This window comes from Nanorana parkeri, unplaced genomic scaffold, assembly GCF_000935625.1.
Source record: "Nanorana parkeri isolate BGI_ZX_2015 unplaced genomic scaffold, ASM93562v1 scaffold76, whole genome shotgun sequence".
Taxonomy (NCBI): domain Eukaryota; kingdom Metazoa; phylum Chordata; class Amphibia; order Anura; family Dicroglossidae; genus Nanorana; species Nanorana parkeri.
Window position 1 is genome coordinate 1275885 of NW_017306344.1, and position 22253 is coordinate 1298137.

Sequence of the window (22253 nt, forward strand, 5' to 3'; positions counted from 1 at the left end):
CACATACTTCCCTGTAATGCACCTGTAAGGTTTAAGCACACATGGAAAACTAAATGGCTCTACAGACATAACAGATATTCAGAAAGATTCAGCCAGAGCAAGGCAGCACTGCAAGGCCACAGGAAACAGCAGCACATGTATTTCTAAAACCAACTCATTGAAAGAAAAATGGAGTGGATCCTACTTGTCAGCTTGTCCATGCATGTGATCATCCCAGTACAACCATAGCTTCTGATGATGCAGCTGAGTCACGGTTCTTCTCTGGAGTCACAAGGCCAGGAGGCTAAGCTAGTGTTCAACCCGCCGCCATGATGGAGGAAGCATCCGAACATAAAGAGACCCCAAGAGACCATTCCTGCACCCCAACTCCAAGGCTATGGGGGAGGCTTCCCTTATAAGACTGCATTTAGCTACCTAACAAAGGGAACTTCGCAACAGGAGAGGCTGAACCTGTGCGGCAGGCCAGAAGAAACCAGCAAGGTGAGGGCAAAAAACTCCAACATATCCTTAGTATAACCGGCTTGAGCAGCAAGGACAGAAAAAAGAATGGTGGCCTTGGGAGGCGGGCTTTAATTTATAGTATAACTGGTCCTGTGATTGGGCTGGGGGCAGAGCCATACCCATTGTATGCTGCCATGGATTGGTGTCAGGAAATATATATCTATACTGCAATGTTGTCAACTCCCTATTATGTACTGAAGTAGGGGACTGTTGGTCTAAGAAAATGCTTTTTGTTCATCAGCATTCTCACTAAGGGGTCTATTCACAAAGCTCCCGAGGGCAGCCGAGTGAATGACCGATCAGAAGTAAAGTGAGCCGAACACTGTTCGGCTATTCACTTCAGGCTGGCACGGCTGATTTCAGCCGTACATCGGCTGAAATCAGCCGTACATCGGCTTGCTTCATGTGGCTTCGGATCAGCTGAACATGCTCAGCATGTTCGGCTGACCCGAAGTGCAGAAGGAGTTCGACTTCAACATCTGGATCGGCTGAGCCGAACCTCCGGCAGGCTTCTCACTGCTGTTCGGGCTATTCTGAAAGATCCCGAACAGCAGTGAGAGAATAGCCGAATGCCGCCGAGCGGCATTTGGCTCGGCTGTTCTGCTCGGTCCCTCAGAGGCACCGAGCAGAACAGAAAAAGAGTGAAAAAAGTAAAAAAAAATAAATAGAAAACGATTGTGCAGAGCTAGCAGTGACAGCTAGCTCCGCCCAATAGTTTCCTATTGTCCGGCGGCTCTGCTGCTGTAAAAAAATAAAAATAAAAAAAATCCCCTGGGCGCTCTGGGAGCCCCCCGCTCCCGGCCGCCAAGAAGAGAAACCCCGCTGTGTCTTTTTTTTTCTTTATTCTGACACGAGCATGTCAGAAAACAGAAAAAAAAAAAAAGAATTCCCATTCAAAAGCATTGGGAGTTTACTATTGGCTATTTCAATTTGCAATAGCCAATAGTAAACTAGCATTGTACCCGCCCTCTGCTGATGGACCTGATGGGGAACTGCAAAAGAGGGCGGGTACAATGCTAGTTTACTATTGGCTATTGCAAATTGAAATAGCCAATAGTAAACTCCCAATGCTTTTGAATGGGAATTCGTCTTTTTTTTTTCTCTCTATTCTGACATGGTGACAGCTTCGGGTTTCAGCACGGCTCAGCCGAGCCGAGGCATATGCGATCGGCTGTGATCGGGAGCTGTACGGGCTATTGTGAATAGCCCGTACAGCACCCCCTCGGTTCTCCTGAACCGAAGGGGTCCTGGGGCCGAAGCTAGCCGAAGGATCGGCAGAAGCTACGGCCAGATCCTTCGGCAGCTTTGTGAATAGACCCCTAAGTGTTTCTATCCAATGCCTTGGATATTACCAACCAAGAGATGATGCACTATTACAATTTCTTTAAATGTTGGCCTTTTTAACATGTTAAGCTCTTTGGGTTGTCCTGTATGTGCTGCAGCAGCAGCCATGAGCTTGTTTCTACCTTTGTCAGCAGGCTCACGACTTTTAGGTCAAAATAATATGGGAAGCTGCAGAGCCGTTTGATCACTTTCACGGGAGTGGGAGTGTGTGTGTGTGTGTCCCCTCTCTTCCTCCAGTAGGGGGTATATCTGGGGGGACTGCTACCGCCACAATACCGTTATGGAATTACAGAGCTGGTATATTTGGATGATGCATTTCTTGAACTTTGGGAATATTGATCTAAGACACAAGGACGAGAGATATATGATACTCACTTCCTGACTATAAGGTAACACCAAAAAAGCAGGGACTTTTGAGATTTGATTTGCATCTCGCACTACCTGACCATTGAGAGACCTGGCCCACATATATCCCCTGCAGCCCCATCTGGGGATGTTTTCTTCACCTGGTGTGCGTGGTGCTGGGACATGGACTATTCTAATTCCATCCTGAATAAGTAGACTAGTGTCTACAAAATACAGCACAAATGCATGTACCACCATCCTACTGTGTAATATTCCATCACCTTGTACTAGAAGATCTATTATAAGATACATATGATGGGTAAAGACATCAGATTGACTTGAGATACATGAACAATTACAGTGTGAGCTAGGATGGATGTTGTATTAAACATGGATATGTACTGTATGTTGTACTCTGTCTAAACAGTACCAAAACTAACATACCTTGTGTTTTTATACTGTTTTTATACTGTTGTTATAAATAAAAATGACATTATTGTCTTTTAACAACAAGAAATGTTCTGGTATATGACTATTTCCCTGACACCTTCAAAATCACATGGCTTTTTCATGAACTTTGCACTTTAATTACTGGATTTGTGGTGCCAGTAAACCATTAATCTCTGACAAAACTCATAGAGATCTCAAAAATTATTTTTCTATTTAATAAAACAATAATTTTACTGATGTAATGTGTTGGATTTTTGTTTGAGTACCCTTAAAGTCCCTCTTTGCTAAATATTTTAGATTAATAGTACAGTAAAACATGTTTTGACTAATTATCCCTATATCTTAATTCTTTGTGTAATAGCTTTCACTGGAACAAGAGTAGGACAGATATTTATTAATTACATATCCCTTTACTTGCAACTGGACTTGCAAGTCCATTTGCCTTGACTTAATTTTTACAGATATACCATGACCTGGATGAATGAGAACCTTCATAGACATTTTATGGAGAATTCCACTCACTTTCTATCACAGCTCCTGAGACAGGATGTAAAGTGAAATCTCCACGACAGAGGCAAAGACATTAAAAAAAATACTAGATATGTCCTAGTAAATGATAACAGAAGTGAGGAAATTTGGTGACCTGGGTTAAAGGAGAACTATGGGGTCAGTGTTTTTCCCCATAGTTCTCCTTAGGGTAACGGGAGGACACAAACTAGCGTCCGCCCGTCACCCTAAGCTCAGTATACCGCGAGCTACAGCTCGCGGTATACTGAGACGCCGCACCTGGAGCAGATCCCGACGTAGATGACGGGATCCGCCCAGCTGCGTGAGTGACAGCTGGCTCTGCCTATCTAGAGGCAGAGCCAGCTGTACCCGCCCCCTCCCTGTCCGTTCCGCCAGTCAGTGCTGGCAGATCGGAGCGGGGAGAGGGGAATCCAGCCCCTCCCCCTGTCACGGCAGAGAGCCGTGACAGGATCGAGAGGTGAGGGAACCCGGTATGTGTTCCCTCACCTCCCGATCTACTGAACCGACCTGTGACAGTCTCATTGTCACAGGTCGGCTTAGAACTATGAGGTGAGTGGAAATCACTCATCTCATAGTTCTCCTTTAATCCAATCTGACGTTTTATAAAATGGTTGCAGAATGGATTTTTTGCTGCTACCGGAGACAAAACACTAGAGCACCTCAGATCAACATCAGACCACTACAGCCCAGTTTTATTTGTTTCTGAATTGGGTTCAGAATGTACTGTTTTTGCTCATCTGCAAAGTACCACTTCAACATCACATTTTTTATTTTAATGCACTGGTTATTATTGGTAGAAGTTTTCTTTTTAGACTCCCTTCATTTTAATTTGCCTTTTCCTCATCTCTTCTGCTGAAATGGCACTGCTATGTAAATAAGAATACAGCAGCATTCTAATAATATCCCATGTCACAGTACTCAACGTAATTAGAGCTGATAAAACCAAACAAACCTTCCTTATTGTCAAACTACTATTTTTGTTCTAAAAATAAAAAGGATAACTGCAAATTATAGCAAAAATATAAGCCAAGTCTATGTCTACTTGTCTTTTAAATGTATGGGTCCACCAGTAACAGAGGAGTTACATAAAGAGTATTTTAAAGGGAAGTAGGTTGTCTCCAGTTACCACTAGCTTAAAGGGGTGGATTTACATTGTGTGTCCCTAGGCCAACTGCCTTGTGCTGCACCTACCTTCCAAGGTAATTAGCTAGCCTTAGGCTCCTGTCACACTAGCCATCCTGTTGCTGGAAACAACTCGCCAGCTTTGGGATCTCTAGAAAGAGAGGAGAAAATACTAAAAACGACTTACCTGCTTCTACACCATTGCTCTCTTGCTGACTGGAATAGGGAGATTCTGTACAAATTCAACAAGCAAGGAGGCAAGGACTGGCTGTTTCTGCAAGTGGGGGAGTGATTCCATAACAATAGGTAAGTATTTTTATGCCTGTTGTGGCATGTTGTTGCCAGAGACAGGATTGTTAGTCTGATACGTACTTAGTAATACATAGGTGTGACATTATAGCCACACAAGACACCAAGGTTTGGGGTTAAGAGACTCAAGGAGACGGTTTACCCACTCTGCTTCTGTACAGCTAGAACCAATTACCAGAAGGTCAGGCTGTCACACTACTCTGCTAGCATTTCAGTTCAAGGTATATAGAGCCAGAGTGGGTGAACTATAAGTACACAGTACACTTTCTCATCAAGAAAAAAGGAAAACTGGGACAGCAACAATCACAGCTTGAATACACATACACATGGGAATTTGTTACTGACAGTCATCAACATGGTGTGTAGGTGTCTATGTCCCACCCTTGGCATCAAAGTCAACCTAGGCCACAGCTATGCAGAATTCCAGCCTTACTAGCCTAGTCAGTTCTTTACTTCATTTATTGGATTAGTTGCTTTAGGTAACACAGACCCATTTTCCCTTCCACCAACATTCATAATTCCTTCCTACTAATGGAAGAGTTAGGTCAACTTTCACTCTCTTTCTCTTAATATGTTACATTTTCAAAACTTACTGAATAGTTTGATTTTTTTCTGTCAGGGTTACCAGCATTAGTGGTTGCCGTGTCTGTGGGTTTCACACGAACAAAAGGATATGGAACTCCTCACTAGTAAGTCATTTTTTTATCTGAAGGAAAACAATAATGCATTTCCAGTTGGTCCATATTTTAAATTACTATAAAAACAGGTAAGTCGTTAACCGAGGAATGTCTGTATATTTATTTTTTCAGTTTTCTATATGGTGTGGTAAAGAACTAAATACAAGCCATTTTTGCATTATACACTAATTATCCCACTTCTTCTGTCTCCATTAAATAGCCTTTCTTAAGACGATACACTGAGTCAGTGAATACATTTCTACTTTGTCTAACTACTTATGTCATTTGACGTCTAGCTGCTGGCTTTCCCTGGAAGGAGGTTTACTCTACGCCTTTGTTGGCCCGGCAGCTGTCATTGTTCTGGTAAGCACTGTGGCTATCATCACCTTTGTCTTCTTTGGAACTCCACAGATATAAAATGTGATGCCAGCTTTCCTTCAATCTACCCTTTACATACTTTATGGCTGTAGTTTTAATTTGGACTTTCTATCACTATTCTCATTGATGTTATTATTATTGTCTGTCACTGCTGTGTGAACTTGGGTACCTATGCACAATACATCTGATTACCATGGTGAAATACGAGGTAAATCATTCAGTTGTGTGAAGTAGACAATGTATTCTCTTGTACATGTTTCAATGTTTGTAGGGCACACAGGTTCACTTGAGCTCTTTCCCTTATAGTAAACATTTGGCACAATATATGTAATTTTTTAAAGCATACAGAAACTTTAGAAAATCATATTACTAATAAAAATCTAAACATCAGCATAAAAAACTAAGATCCTAACCACAGATATCTGTTACTATTATTAAAACAGAATTATTGGTGGACAAAGTATGATCCAAATATAGTAAAAATATAGCCAAATCATGTCTATTATTTGTTTTCTTGCATAGCAGTATATATTTGAACATGACTTACAAAAACAGTGCTGGTATTTAATAGGAAGGATTTCACTAGGTTTGGAGGTACATTGGAGGTACACTGGAGGTTTTTGTCAACGGCACCTCATTTATTAAAGCTGAGAAACACTAAAAATTACTTTTCATCAGGTCTTAAGATCTTAGTTTATCATTAAAGTGCACTTCCACCTTAAAATTATATTTCTTTGTTGGATGGGTAGTACTCAAAATGGCCCTACTACTGTGCAGTGGCACGTCAGACCACTGGAGGCCCAAACTGATGCGCTCCATGTTGAGCAGCAGTCTGGATCTCCAGCTTGCTGCCAGCACAAGGCATTCCAACCATAGCAGCAGCACAATAGTAGATTAAAAAATCAAAAAGAAGTTCACATTTAATACTATTTATACAGCTTGACTGCATTACAGTAATAACCAAGGGAGGCTTCAATTGGACTTTAACAAAATGTAATTGTGTTCCTGGACTACATTAATATTTTTGACTCTTTAAATATCTTCTGATCTGTTCTATAGGTTAACATGCTCATTGGCATAATAGTATTCAACAAATTGATGTCTCGGGACGGAATATCTGACAAATCCAAAAAACAGCGGGCTGGGTGAGTGCATTCCTCTTCATAGGAGATTGGCTGTCAAGATACATTGGATTGTTTTTGCATCATTAAATTAGTGTTGCACCAGCGTGGATTTATGTCTGCAGTTTATGTGTGCTTCTGATGTTTGACCTGCAATTTGTACAATGTTGTATAGTATGTGGAGTTTCTTTTTTAACGTTGTTTATTTGCAATGTTAATATATTCCTCCCCTGAATGGCAGCATAAACTAAGATCATTTAACTTTGTAACCTGTAAAATAGTATAGTATAGGAAAGTCTCCAAGGGAATGTTGGAAGCAAAATAAAATAAGTCCCAAAAGAAAAAAAAAATAGGGGCGCTGCTTATTTCTACAATTCTAGAAGACTGGCTAGTTTGCTGACCCCCTGTCTTCAGTACTTTCTAAATCACTGACCTAAAACAAATATGCAAATCAGGATAGTGTCATCAGAAGTACTTATCTGCATTCTTGTTCTGGGTCAGTGACTCAAACTATGTTATGTTGTCCATAAAAAAATAAATTTTTGCCCACAGTGCATGTCTTAGTTTTTAAAATCACACTAAAGGATGAAACAGCTTCTGACCCTAGAGCTTACTGAACCTTCCCTGCAGTTCACATGAATATAACATGCAATGTTTGGGGGCATTTAAAGAAAGTTAGAAAAAAAGAACTTTGATCCAAAAAAGATTAGCGTTTAAGGATGCAAATCTTTGGATCTATAATTATAGACTATTAACAAATGTCTCTTTTTTGAAGCTTTATGTTTCTGAAGCTGAAATGGGTGCTAATGAGTTAATCTCCTCAACAAACCAGAACAACTTGTTGTGTGTGGCCTCCACTATCAATGACACCCATGACATGCTGAAGAGTAGCCATGTTCCAGAAGATTACTGGGAGTCAGTGTTGTCTGTGACCACCCCTTAACACTACTGGGAGTCAGTGAAGTTTACGAGCCTCCACCATTGACACCTACATTCTATTGAAGAGGTCATATTTCTCTACATGTTTTTCTCACTGTTAGAAGCATTGAGACAGTGGTTGGAAAGAGTTTACCGAGACTGCATTTAGGTTATCTCATGCAACTACTTTAAATGTAAAGTTCTTCTAAAACAAGCAAGTAATGTTTACTGCGACTGAGCTCAAAGTAGACAATAATCACCTTTGATGTGGCCTGCAGGGAATGTTTGGTAAGCATGGCCAAACACATGCTGACATTTCAGGAACTAGTGTGCATGTATCTTACAACTGGCCTGTCAAATCCAGTCTTTGATTTGTCAGATCGACAACATTAACCAATAACCATGTAGTGTTAAGAACAGCTAAAAATCAGCTGTACTGGGTTAGCGCTTGAGGGCAACAGCAAGTTCTTCCTTCCTTCTAACCCGTTGAAAAATGGCCATGCATGGTAGCCAATCCTTCTCTGTTCTCAATGACAAACGGTGTCAGGTTCCAGCACTGCACATGACAGGCAGAAGCCTGGGGGATTTCTATAGCCAGTTATCTCCAGCTGCTTTTAGACAGGTTGATTACTCAGGAAAGCCTTGCTTCTTGGTTACCTAAAGAGGCACAATGGGTAAACGAGTCACATCACTCTCCTTAGTAATCTGTCAATGTCTGTGCTGCAGGGATGTGATAAAATTAGAGTACATACCTTCTGACCTGTGGAATAACACTAGATCATGGGAAGATATGTGAAAATGGATAGAAAAACCTAACAGTGAACCTTTAAATAAAAACAGGAGTTTCTTCCCTAAGCCCTCGACAGCAAATTAAGTAAATGTACCTTTGTTACAAAACATAGGCTTTACTCTGCCTTGCATACCTGGCTCTGGCACACTGTCAGCTACCTTCTAATGCATCTAGTTACATCTAATGCACCAAGCTGCTTATCAGCCAAAATCATGTGCAATGAGCAGGAGCTGATCCAAAGATGATGTTTGGCATCATTCTTGATAATCTGTCCTGAAACACAGCAGGAGTCTAAAAGGGAACGGGGAGCGGTGGACATCATAAACATTGTGATGGCCCTTGGCAGTAAAAGTTGATGTTCTTCTCTGCGAAGGTACGTGTTTTTATTTAAAGGTACACTTATACACTTATCGTTTATGTACACTATATATAGACTCATATCCATCATATTTTAGTGTTTCTTGGCCAGCCCAAGTCTAATGCATATTTGATTATCTAAGGAACCTTATCCTACTGATTAGTTCAGTTACTATTAATGGATGGAGCAATTTGCCTGTGAACCAACAGATATAGATAGATAGATAGATAGATAGATAGATAGATAGATAGATAGATAGATAGATAGATAGATAGATAGATACTGTAGATCATTTAATAACATATATAACTAATACAAAGCAAGATGTCCTTAAAATTCAGATTTTCTTTTGCATAAAGACAGTCCCAGATTCATGATTAAGGTTCTCAGGTGTCTTTGTGTTTGTGTGTTAGTATATTCTAAGTGTGTTTCTGTGAGTGGTAGTTTTGTACACCTCCTTCTGTCATGAGTGGCTATATCATGTTTCAGAGGTCCCAGGTTACTGTGTGCTCTCCTGACAGTATCTCTTCTACCTGGTTTTAGTGAACATATCAGAGAGGACTAGGGTTCTCCAGTTGTTGATGAATGACAAGGTTAGACATGGGTCAAAGTTCAGCAACAGCTGCAGAGCCGCAGGTTAGCTAAAGGTGGCCATACACAATGGTATATATTTGTTAAATATGATAGATTTTCAAAATTTTCCAAGCGCTGTATCTTAATTATTACAATTATGGTAGCATATCCAATAGCCCTGAGTACTATGTGCACCTTCATCAGTACACACTGCACACACTAAGTGCAGTGATACAGAACTTTATGGCAAGAGGGAGTCAAAAGTCAAAAGGCTCAATTAGATTTTTCAATTGATGCTGTCCATTGGAAAGTGCTGCATGAATCACTGTTAATTAGCTTTAAGGAAGAGGAAGCCCTCACAGTTGTACAAGGAATGAACAAGGACAGACAGGAAAGGATAAGCTCAGGACATCAAAGTCAGATAACAACTCAATTCATCAGGCTAAAATGAATCAGCCAATAACGCACTGTATTTCAGTGGGAAAAGAGACAAGAGTCTTAAGCACTGTGCTTGGCACTGAAGTTAACAGTAGAGCAACTGTCCTATCACCTTAATCAAGGATATATATAAATTATGCAGATTAAAAGGCTAGCTGGTTAGCAGTTTTGAATTAACTGCTTAGCCTATCAAAGAATCCTCTGATGGGTCTTCATCCTATGTCCAACTCTTCAACATGTCTGATACATGTGAAGCATAGAAAAATAAGTATTGTTGCCTTCTAATGGTAACAGATTTTTTTTTCCTAAAGCACAATGTTGTTGTAAGGTGATATGTACATTTTTTTTAACCTGCATTTGAACCTCATAACTTGGCTTACAGGTGGGACATGCATGCTTAAGTCCAATAGTGCTGATTGGAAACAGGTGAGGTCTTAGGTGCAAATTCCCATCTCAAATGTTCCACGTCAGCCTATGTAAATGATATGTGTCCCTGATTAAAGGAATGAGACTGACACTATAAGTCACCCAACTGCGGGTGCATGTACTATATGTACCTAAACAAGTTGTACAGTACATGTTGGGTGAGAGGAAGAAAGATCTTTTTGGTCAGATATTTTCCAAAGAGCCCTCTGTGTATGGCCAGCCTAAACCAGAAAAAAAGGGGTGATGGTGATAGAGGTTTCCTTTCCTTGTATCCATCTCATGCTAACCAGGTGCTGCCTTCCTGCTAGTCCAGAGCTGATCTAACACACTGCCTTTTATTTCTCTCTCCCATCTTCACTCTTATTATCTTTCTCATTTGCCCTACACTCCTCTGTGGCTTCTTCCTTCTGTCTCTATATTCCTCTTATCTGCTCCTTCCTGTCTTCCCCTTGCCAACCCAACCTCCTTCATCCCCCATGTACTCTAATTATATATAATGGGTTTTATATTGATGTGTAAATTTGTCTTCTTTTATGCATGCATTAAACTATATGTGCTCTTTTGCATGAAATCACACACAATATATGATCTGTGCCTTTTTTCACCCTTTTAATTTGTTATATTTAAATATATATATTTATCCATAAATCTATCTACATCTGTAAATGTATTTTGGACCTGGCTATCTGTATTTTTTTATCTTGCTGTTAAAATATACCTGATCCTCTTTGTCTTATTCCTGTCCTCCTAATGAATTGCCACTACTCTGCATGCTCCTGTGCTTGTTGTGATGTGCTCTTGCAGAATTGAGATTTCCTGCAGAAATCTGCCTCTGATTTGTTCCACGTGTGGAGTGCTGCCCAGTGCAAAGCTATCTGCAGCTACTGCCAGCAATGCTGTGTTAGTGTCATGCTCTGCCTCTGCCCCACTCTAACTGCACACATTACAGTAGAACTCACATTACAGTAGTAACACTCATTCACTTATTACTTTGCAGAGGATCCTATTTAGTTTTCATGTCTCCACTATTAGCCAGTCAGACAATGTACAGTTAGAGGAATATATAGGGATACTTTCCTATATTCTGTACACATTTCCACTGAAGTGTAATTCCATCTTTGTGAAAAATCTAATAATGTAAAGAAATGCCAGCCAAAAGGTGTTCTCTAATCTTGGATAAAGTGGGAAAGGGTTAGAAAATCTGTCACGTTTTTCCTGCTCTTTGTGTCCTCATTGAAGAAATTTCTTATAACTTCTTGTCTCAGAAACACAAGTGATAGAAAATTTCCCAAAACGTATAACAGTTTTATTCTGCCCCTTTTCCCATGACAACTCAGTTATGTTAGATTTCCCCTTACTTTTCAAAAGTCACCAGAACAAGAAGTTCTATGTGTATGTCCCCACCAGTCACATACATTGGCAGAGGTTCTGCCCCTTCCCCATTCTACCTAAAAATAGTGAAAAAAAGGTTTACCTACTTGAAACCCCTTCTTCTCTCCTAAGGGCTAAATCCAAAGTCAACACATAACAGACAAGCTGTGATGATTTCTGTTAGAACACAATGGATATTTCAAGAACCTGAATATACAAAAAGAGAATAAATAAGAAATACTCTTTTCAAACCTGATCACTATTGCCTTAACCCGAATTTGTCACAAAGGAGAATTATGGATTTATTTGACAGGCAAGGGAGGTTGTGCAAGAGGTCACTGTGTGTTAGTTGTCACCTGCACAGTGTGGTGTCTTCTTTGTACAAGTCCTGAGTAGTGTGCCTGTCATCGGTCTCTTCTCATGTCTCCTAAGCCACATTTACTCTCTAATTGGAAGAGCTCCGTTATAGATCCTTATTTAGTCTTTTCATCTGCATGGCACCCATGGAGGCATCTAATGCTTCTGTCACTTTCCTGAGGCTAGGAGAAGTAACCCATACAAGCATTACCCAGAACACCTAGCTGAAGTCAAGGGAAACTGCCACAAGCAGAAATTTGTCAGCACTGCGACTGCACACACCTAACCTGGGATTCTTGATCTTTTATCTCTCCTCACCCACACCTCTGGCATTCCCGTTCATGTCGCTGTGCATTTTATTGTGTTGCCTACCACTCGCTTGCTTTTCATGGCTCTCCATCTCTGTTAACCTTTCTCTCCTTTCTAATTACTCTTCCTGTTTGAACTGCATTTCAAAATTCTTTTACTTTAACATTTTGTGTTTTCTTCAATTTATTTTTCCCTTTCACATTTTTTTCCTTTTTCTGACATCTTCATTTATTTTATTCCATATCTTTTTTTTCTTTCCTTTTTATTGATTTGCATATGTTATTTTTATTCCCTCTTCCATGTCTTTCCTTCCCGTTATCATTCTTTTTTTCTCTTCTCCCCTCTTTCTGTCTCTCAATATCCCTCCTATATGCACCGTGTCTCCACTCCCTTATCACAGGGCGTCTCTCTGGAGCTCCTGCGTGGTCCTACCTCTCCTTGCCCTTACGTGGATGTCTGCAGTTTTAGCTATGACCGACCGTCGATCCATTCTCTTCCAAGTCCTGTTTGCCGTGTTCAATTCTGTACAAGGATGCGTTATCATCACTGTTCACTGCTTCCTGCGCCGGGAGGTAAAAATCTTTCTTAAATACTTATGGTCCGTGTTTCCTCTATGTACGTGGCACCGCAAGAGGTTAGCTGTTTACATATCTATAGGTACTCAGAGACCTGTTTTTTTTAGTTAGATTTTGGCAAGAATCTTATTTTTAAGCATGCAAGAAAGCGGAATTTGTTTGTGGAGAAATAACATTCAGACAAATAGAAAACCTTGTCCAATCATTATTGTTTCCCCCAAGGTAAGATGGGAGAGAACTTTCCCTGCCTCTTTGCATATACATTAACATGAATGGTTAGCACTTTGCAAGCCTAGCACGTCCTGTTTGTATCTATGTATATGTATATGCATGCATATATACATATATATATATATATATATATATCACATTTTTGTTGCCTGATGGCAGATGCACATCTGACTAACCTTTAGTATTTATGGGCAAATAAAGGAAACCTGTGCCCAGACTATGTACAATCAAGATCAAAACTTGAGAAACAAGCAGTAAAAGCACTTCAGACCAAGCCCTTGCTCACCTCTGTAGCTATAGGCATTGTGGCAAAATTCATCTTCAAAGTTCACAACAGAGGCACTAGAATCAAGCTCCTCTCCCCATATGTTCTATTGCAAACACTTGGCAGCATGCCACTCATCTAATGTAAACATTCATCAGCTGCTTCTAAGCTGTTAGAAAGGATTAAACTAGACTTCAGAGTCTCTGTTATGATCTTCAAGAATAAATTACTGCACAGTACAAGCAGCTAGAGAGGTCAGTGTTAGTTTGTTTTCAAAGCTCTTTGACCACTTCCGGTTAACTTTAAGTGATGTCAGTTGGCATATGTCACTTATAACTTTATATGATTATTTTTGCTTTATAAATAAGTGGGATAAATGGTATTCATATTTATTTTTTGTCATCACAAACCCCATTAGCCACAAAAGACAACCTGTGTTCATGAAAATAGTACTTAAAACTGGACCAATCTTTAAGTCTTATTGCATTGGCAGATTATACTATGCATTCTGCCATCAGTGACACTTACGCTCCCTTTCTCCCTGCACTTACACTGTATACCTCTAGTAGACAAGAATAATATAGATAAGGACAAATATAGGGCAATATTTTAAACTATGTTTTGAGAACATTATTTCTGTATGTTGCTCTGGATCTTCCTAATCTTACTGCCAAAATTCTGTAATGTTATATTATTTATGCTAGTGTGATAAAAGTACAGGAGAAGGCAGGAAATTATTTGCCCATAAATGAAGTGTGACCACATAAAAATAGGGTGGCTCCATTAACATTTCATAAATACCTTGTGACTGCCAGGAAAGGTTGCACCGGACACCATGGCTGTGATTAAGGATCATCACTCTAAATGAACTGGCTTGTTAAAAGACTTTAAATCCCTCTTTCTTTTGTGCTCCATCACCCAACAGATTGGTTGAGTGTATGAATGCATTTAGTCACGCAAACTGGAACACCTACAGATTACTCCCTTGAGCCCAGATCATCTGAAATTCAGGAATCTACATTCATCTAGTATCTACTAATTTACTTTGTCTTTGTGTGGACAGATTCAAGAAGTGGTAAAGTGCCAAATGGGTGGGTGCCGCAGTGATGAAAACGAGGATTCTCCAAACTCCTGTAAGAATGGGCAGCTTCAGATAATGGTAGGTAGTCCATTAGCACAAGAGTGAAAGACATTTGCTAGTATATAGCCAATAATCGAGAAGAAATTCAACAAATTGATATGGGATATTAAAACCTCTTATATGTACAGTATATCAGCATTATTTAAGCATTTGGAAAACTACATAAATACACAAAGCAATGGACAGGGTGCATTTAAAAAGGTGATGCAATTGCAGATTAAATCCTAGTATCTAAATAATGTATTGAAGGTGGTACTTTATTCCATATAGCACCTCAAAACTCACACTTACTAGACTGACAAACAGTAATGAACACAGACAGTGACAAACAGTTACAGACTGACAAACAAGGATAAACATGGACAGTGATGAATGGACACAAGCTGACAAATATTGTTAGCCACGGACAAGGATGGAGAAACACAGACTGATAGAGACTGGTTTATCTCAGCAAGCTCAGGTTATGTGGCTTTGACAGTAGCACAGGGAGGCATGCCCTCCACATGAAGCTCAATGATCAATCAAAAGAGAGCAGGGTTTTGACTGGACTGGGGAGGAGAATATGAAGAGTGTGGGTGGGGAAAGTTTGCAAGCTACAAAGGTGGCAGGTTGTGCTCAGCATGGATACAAGCCATTTTCGGAGTCAGAGCATGTTTTACACAAATGCAATTTACAGGAAGTGTTTTGGGCAATAAATAAGTGAGTGTATTAAAGAAGAACTCCGACTGATAGGGAGAAGATCGAGAAACCATTGGTGGTATGTTGTCCCTCAGTTCACGATCAATAGAGCTGATGTGTGACATATTCAGTGCTACATGTCGGCTCTTCTTATGGGGATGATTGTAATTCACTCACCCCATAGTTCTCCTTTTGGCTTATCATTTCATGTCTGTAATTGGTGAATGTAACTGCTTTCTTCAGAAGGACAATAATCCCTTGAAACATATCAGTTGTCTACCGTATCAAAAAATATTGATATGAAGGCTATAGACTGCACATAGAAGCATGAGTTTCATGTTCATACTTTTGTCCTTCTATGTAACTATGTAGCCTTTGAGAATAATATAATGTATGGGGTTAGAATTAAAGCTAAACTTCAGACAGATATTAAATACACAAATTAATACAACTCTGTATTCATTAATACAATATACATTTTTTTTTTATGCAAACAATAATAAGTACCTTAATTAGACCTGTTATTGGCCTCTTACAGCCCATGCAGCAGAGCTCGACTGTAAGCAACACAAGGATCCAATCAGTTCATGACAAGAAGCTGACTAGAAGAGAAAGCAGAGTGACAGAGAGATGATCTCATGTCTGTACTGCTTTTCTTTTTACTGTTCAGTCACAGGCAGGGCAGGTCCAGGTGGCATGGGCTTAGGGGAAATGAGTTGAATGATGTTGGCTTTCATTAACTCAGGGAAAATGAGCACATCTAGTGGTGGAAAAGAAGTACTGCAAGGGACAGCTCTGCATGTGAGTATTGCAGCAAAATCTCTTTTAGTTGAGGTTAGTGTTAGGAAATGCCCTTATACTTTATACTTATAATATGCTGAAAATGAAGGCATCTCAAAACGAGTTTGCATGTCTCTAAACACAAGGAAATTGTGTCAAATATTCTCTATGTCTCAGAATGAATTTTATCAAAGAATTGCTCCCAGGGTTATTCAATTTAGTTGTTTAGTGAAGCTTTTCATAGATGGGATTACAACTTCATTATCCCTGTTTAAAGAATAAGTAGGCCTTTTCATCCATATCCCCTTCTACTCTTCTTAATTCTGACATGTTCTGCTTTTCTATTCCAATGCCCTATAACCTTCTCATAGCCTGTTCCTCTCATCTGTTGTATTTTTTCTTTAGTTTCCTTTTCATTTTTTTTTCATAATGTGTATTTAAATAGATAATGACAGACCATTTGAGTCATAGATTTATAGAACATATAAAAGATGTAAAATGTCCACTTGTGACCATGCAAAATTAAAGTGAATCGTGCACCCAATGCAAGGGCGAAGATAATTAACAAGTGATTGGACAATTCTTTTGTGTTCCTGGTGTTTCCACCTTCCGCTCTCAAAAGATTAACTCTCACCTCTCAATGCGACCTTATATTATAATGGTCTAGTAATGCCACTTCCCTTTTTTACATTCCAGGCGGGCTAAACATCAGGTGTCTGCCCTGATGTTGACCATGTCTGCCCTGATGAAGGAACCCTGCGTTGTTCCGAAACGTTGGCTGTTCAACATAAGTGACATGTTTCTTCAATAAAAAGAAAATTTGGATTTATTTCATCCCATGAGTGCTGGTGATCCTCATTGCTGTTTACCCAGTGTTCTGTACAGATCTTTAATGAGGAAGTTTAAGGGCCTCATATGTGCATTCCGATGGCCCCTTTAAAAAGCTTGCATGTACATTCCTATGGGTTCTGCGATTTTTGTTGCTTCAACTAAGCAATCATATTATCAAAAGTGAAAGGGCAGTTAAAAAAATGTACCAGATTAACTGATTTGAACTTTTCCACTTAATTAATTGCTTATCCGACCTTTAGCCAATCTGGTAGAAAATCAGAAAGGGGTAGGGGCTTCATCTCTGCATTCGTTTTAAGTGCCATATTTGCAATTTTTCTGATTTAATTATGCTAATTATTTTCTGTAAATGCTTCAACGCAGATCAAAAGACATCCTGCTAGATGGCCACCATCAAAGCTATGTTAGCTTCAAATATACTTTCAGAGTGCTTCTCTACTGAGGGTCTTGAAAGATGACTCACATACAGAACAGAATCACAAGAGATCTGCAGCATTATTCCAGATATTCTCCATTTCTTCACACAGACTTTAGGTAGATTATGCATTCCTAAATGAACATACCAGCCAGACCCAGTTATCATCCTCCTCAAATATTTTCACACTATGCGTCGTAGTTTAGATTTCTTTCTACACTTTAAACACACATTACACACATACTGGATATACATACAGAGGCACATAGATGGTAACAATGTAAAGCCTAAAGTTTGCATACAAGCTAGGATCATATGTTTCCCTATCCCATAGAGAACCAGGACCTATTTAACTCCTCCAATCCAAAATGAAATCTTTTGCAATACTATAGACATAGGCTGACCATATTTCCTGGTGCCATAAACAGGAAATTAGGATTGCAAAAATAGGAAGGTTTTAATATTCCATATTCATGAAAAAGTAAGATGATAGCATAAGTTTTATGACACTATAGTAGATGTGAACAGTGTAAAGTTTTGGACAAAATTAATTATTATGCTGTTTCGGATTCGGAGGCAACAAGCCATGTTTCAAGTGCACCATACATGTCCCCAGCGCACCATACATGTCCCCAGAGAACAATGGATGTCCCCAAAGCACCATACATGTCCCCAGAGCACAATACATATCCCTGGATCACCATACATGTTCTCGGATCACCATACATGTCCCCGGATCACCACACATGTTCCCAGAGAACCATATATGTCCCCAGAGCACCATACATGTCCCCAGAGCACCATACATCTCACCAGGCTGCGATCTCACCCAGACAGCATGTGGATCTCTGCAAGGCTTTGCGGGCAGTGGCTTTGCTGTGGAGAGTTAACCAGGTGGGTGCCATCTCCGGGGCTGTACTGTGCTGAGTGTGGGGCTGTCCATGGTAGGAGATATAGAACCTGACAGGCACTGCCAAGGACAGCTACTGCCAGGTCCCCCGCAGGCTGCTGAGGTCCCCACAAGTGTGGGAAGCGTGGGGGTTCAAGATTTGTGGTTCCAATTAACTTATGTGCAGATTCACCCCAGATAATTTCTAAAATCATAATGCATTGCATGGCCCTTGAGCTAATGGCAGCAAGCTTAGTAGGGGCAATAAGGGGGCTTTTTTCGTTAAGCCAGTGCCCCACTTTAATTTTGTCAGTGAACTGTTGTAGGGAAAGCTGACAAACTGCATAGGGAGAGATTAGAGTTAGTTAGCAAACTGTACTTTAATACTTATTGCTAGATTTTATTGCCAGTCATCCCTGTTGCTGCCTTTTTTTTTCTACTGTTGGGGGCTGCTGCATGGGTGCATTTTGAAGTTTTCATTTATTTTGTGAGTATATTGATTTTTTTATTTTATGTTGATACTGGGCCTTTTTAGGTTAGCTGATTTTTTATGTAAGGTCTTTCTTTAAATAGTGGCTTTTGTTGTAAGACACATCCAGTGCATGCACTGTACCTAGCTGACATTAACAGGTATTCTGATGCGGCCGAAAATTCAGTGCATCCCCAGCTTCTCTCTCCCCCTGTGTTGGCAGAGGCAGCAGGGATCCGAAAGGACACAGGCCGGCGCCCAGTGGGGAAGAGAGGAGCTTTGAGGAGGCCGGGTGGGGCGATGCCGAAAGAGGCAGCTCAGGATGAGGAGCGTTGTGGTGGAGAAAGGAGAGAGCTGTCGCAGGAGCCGAGCTCTCCTTTCACACCACCCCTCTCAGACTCCTGTGACAGACGGAGCAATCAGGATGGAGAGTGGAGTACAAGCGCTGAACTGATCGCTGAGTGTTTGCAAATAACTGAGGACATAATATGCTTACTGTGTCCCCAATTATGAATGAACAGGAAGTGCTGTACTATATGCACAGTTTATGAATGGACAGGAACACTCAGTCAAGAGGCTTCCTGTTCATTCATAACAGAGACTGCAGAAAAAGAGATCTAAGATTCTATGTCCTCATTCTCTTTTTCTCTTTTAAAAGGAAAATATCAGGGGTCTGTTTACACCCCTGATATTTCCCCATAGCCCTGTCAGTAAAGTTAAAAAAATAAATACAAATAAACCAAAATAAAATAATAAACAAATAATTAAAGAAATGTTTTAAAACGGTCTAAAAATTCCATTTTGGTGCATCCCTATATTCCAACACTAGAAATACTGTAACTTTCCTTGCTTTTTTGTCCAAGACAATGCTCTTTTGTCCTGCTGCATTTTCCTGTATTATCACCACTGTCAATATGCTGCTGCATTGCAATTACTTTCATTATGTCCGTTTTAGGAGGAGATAGTTTTTTAAACCATAATGTGTTAGGATGGTTTTACAAAAAACAGGCTTGTTGATCATACTAACGACTATGTCAATGTGTCTAAATGTACTCTTATGTCCCTGCAGACAGATTTTGAAAAAGATGTTGACTTAGCGTGTCAGTCTGATGAGAAGGCCTCCTGGTACACAGCACATGGGGAAACTGGTGAGCTAAATGACTACAAGTAGTTCTAGTGTTTAATATGAACCATGTTTCCAGACAAAAGCAATCAGATGATTCATTCAGTTGCAACCAATAACATTCTATATTTTGTTACTTCTTAGTAAAACAAATTATCCAAAATGGCATCATTAAAGGAGCTCTAAACACTGGCGGAACTACCAGGGTCGCAGCGGTCGCATTTGCGACCGGGCCCTGGCGTTCGGCCATTTGGGGGGGGCCCAGCGAGGAAGAAGAGGGCCCCCCCTCCAGAGAGTTGCCGCTACATCCCTGCACAGCCACCCGTAGCATGTACGGGCAGCTGTGCGGCAGGGATGCATTGCCGTCCGCACGCACTCAGACCGGCACAGTTCCTTGCGGCCTCGGCTGCAAGATACTGTGCCCGTCTGAGCTGCTTCTCTCCTATCTGCCACTTAGCTCCAGGGTCTGAGAGAGAGCAGAGTGATCTCTCTGAGACTTCAGAGCGATGAGTCATTCGGAGGCGTGGTGTGCTGAGTGTAGGAGTCCCGGCCGGGCTGAGCAGGCTGCAGGTAAGATAGTGTGCAGACAGTGTTCTTTCTCCCCCTCCCTTTCCTCCCCCCCCTCTCCTCTGTCTCCCTGCTTGTATTGTCATCTAAATCAAACTATTGCTCAGTCTTATAGAATCACTAGTAATTCTTTTGATTGTATAAGACTGAGCAATTACAGGGACCCTCTGCACCCCTCCTGACACCCTCTGCCCCTCCCGACACCCTCTGCGCCCCTCCTGAGACCTTCCGCACCCCTCCTGTGACATTCCGCACCCCTCATGACACCCTCTGTACCCCTCCCGAGACCCTCTGCACCCCTCCCGAGACCTTCCGCACCCCTCTTCGGGCATACCGCACCCCTCCGCCTCCCTCCTGAGACCCTCCGCACCCCTTCCGAGACCTTCCACACCCCTCCTCGGACATACCGCACCCCTCCTGAGACCCTCTGCACCCCTCCCGAGACCTTCCGCACCCCTCTTCGGGCATACCGCACCCCTCCGCCTCCCTCCTGAGACCCTCCGCACCCCTTCCGAGACCTTCCACACCCCTCCTGACACCCTCCGCACCCCTCCTGACAACCTCTGTACCCCTCCTGATAACCTCTGTACCCCTCCTGACAACCTCTTGTTTCTATAAAGATTTCTGTAGACCATAGAGCCAAGATTTTTTGAACTTAATGTATTGTCCTGGTGCTTGCTTGGGTTTCTTCCGGGTACTTTGGTTTCCTCCCACACTCCAAAGACATGCTGGAAGGTTAATTGGTTCCTCTCTAAAGCTGGCCACACATCTGTCAACTTCTTTTGTTCAACCCGCGGGCTGAAGGAAGAAATTGAGGCGATTCCTCCATCAACACAAACAGCGTGTCAATCGAGAAATCGCTGCTGTCTGCATTTTATTTTCAGAATACCCGATCAGAGCGGGCAGCTCATTGACTGTCGGCTCTGTTCGCATGTAGATTTTTCAGCCGGCTCCTTCAATCAGCTGATCGAGGAATGCTGGCTGAAAGGGAGCCGACAGCCCCACACACCGTGCAAATGTATGGCCGTTAAAATCTGGCTGAAATGTGTGTATGTATAGGGACCTTGGATTGTAAACCTCTGCATACATTGTTGACGCTATATAAATACTAATAATAAATAAATAAATACATGAATAAATAATTCTCCCTTGAGAAGAGCTGAGGAATATGATTACTTTAATTAATTCCATATATGGTCCATGTAAAAAACTTTGTGCAAAGTAGTTTATTTTCAGGCCCCTGATAAAGATAAGAGCATGCTCTTTGCACCTGAAAAAATAAGTCTAAACTCCTAATACAGAAAATGTTCTTATCAGTAAGAGCTGCAAAAATATGGAATAGTTTTCCACAAGAGCATGTTCTAGCCAACTTAATAGATTCCTTCAAAAAAAGGACTGGATGTGTTTCAAAAGCACAGAATATGCCTGGCTGCTTTTGGGAATGAGGGACACTGATACCATGCTGTATCAGGTCTTTTTTGTCTTCCTTGGGATCAGCACTGGGGTTTAAGGTTTTAAGGATGTATTATTTTTTTCTCTTTTGGTTGATTTCAGTGGACATATGTCTTTTTTCAGCCTAACTAACTATGTTACTAATTTAAAAGTTTTGTGTTAACTTCTGAGTGCTGTAAAAGTGCTGCATGTCATCACATTGCATTTAATGTTTTTCATTTATTTCCAATGTTTTGTCAGTTTTATTTAAGGAACTGAATACATGCCATCCTTCCAGTGTGACTGGAGCTCTATCCCGGATCTCTTTAGATGATGAAGATGATCTAAAACGACATAAAGGAAGCGAAGGCCTCAGCTTTTCCCACCTTCCTGGACATCTTTCTTCTCAAGGAGGAATTATGCTGCAGGTGCCCAAAATAACTCATAATCCAGTAAATGAGCTCAATGATCCACTGCCAAAGAAAGAAATCAATGTGGAGCGCGGGCCTTTCTATCTGTGGCCTG

At 40.9% G+C, this 22253-nt stretch overlaps 1 protein-coding gene across 1 annotated transcript in view; it reads left to right on the forward strand.

Annotated features, from left to right (window-relative positions):
• The window catches only part of ADGRB2 (adhesion G protein-coupled receptor B2), a 204754-nt gene that overhangs the window by 169565 nt on the left and 12936 nt on the right, over positions 1-22253 (forward strand). Inside the window, exons 19-25 of the mRNA XM_018576759.1 lie at positions 5219-5288; positions 5573-5639; positions 6714-6799; positions 11083-11178; positions 12716-12887; positions 14450-14545; positions 19677-19755. Of these exons, the coding sequence (XP_018432261.1) occupies positions 5219-5288; positions 5573-5639; positions 6714-6799; positions 11083-11178; positions 12716-12887; positions 14450-14545; positions 19677-19755 (666 nt within the window). The remainder of the gene's footprint in view (positions 1-5218; positions 5289-5572; positions 5640-6713; positions 6800-11082; positions 11179-12715; positions 12888-14449; positions 14546-19676; positions 19756-22253) is intronic.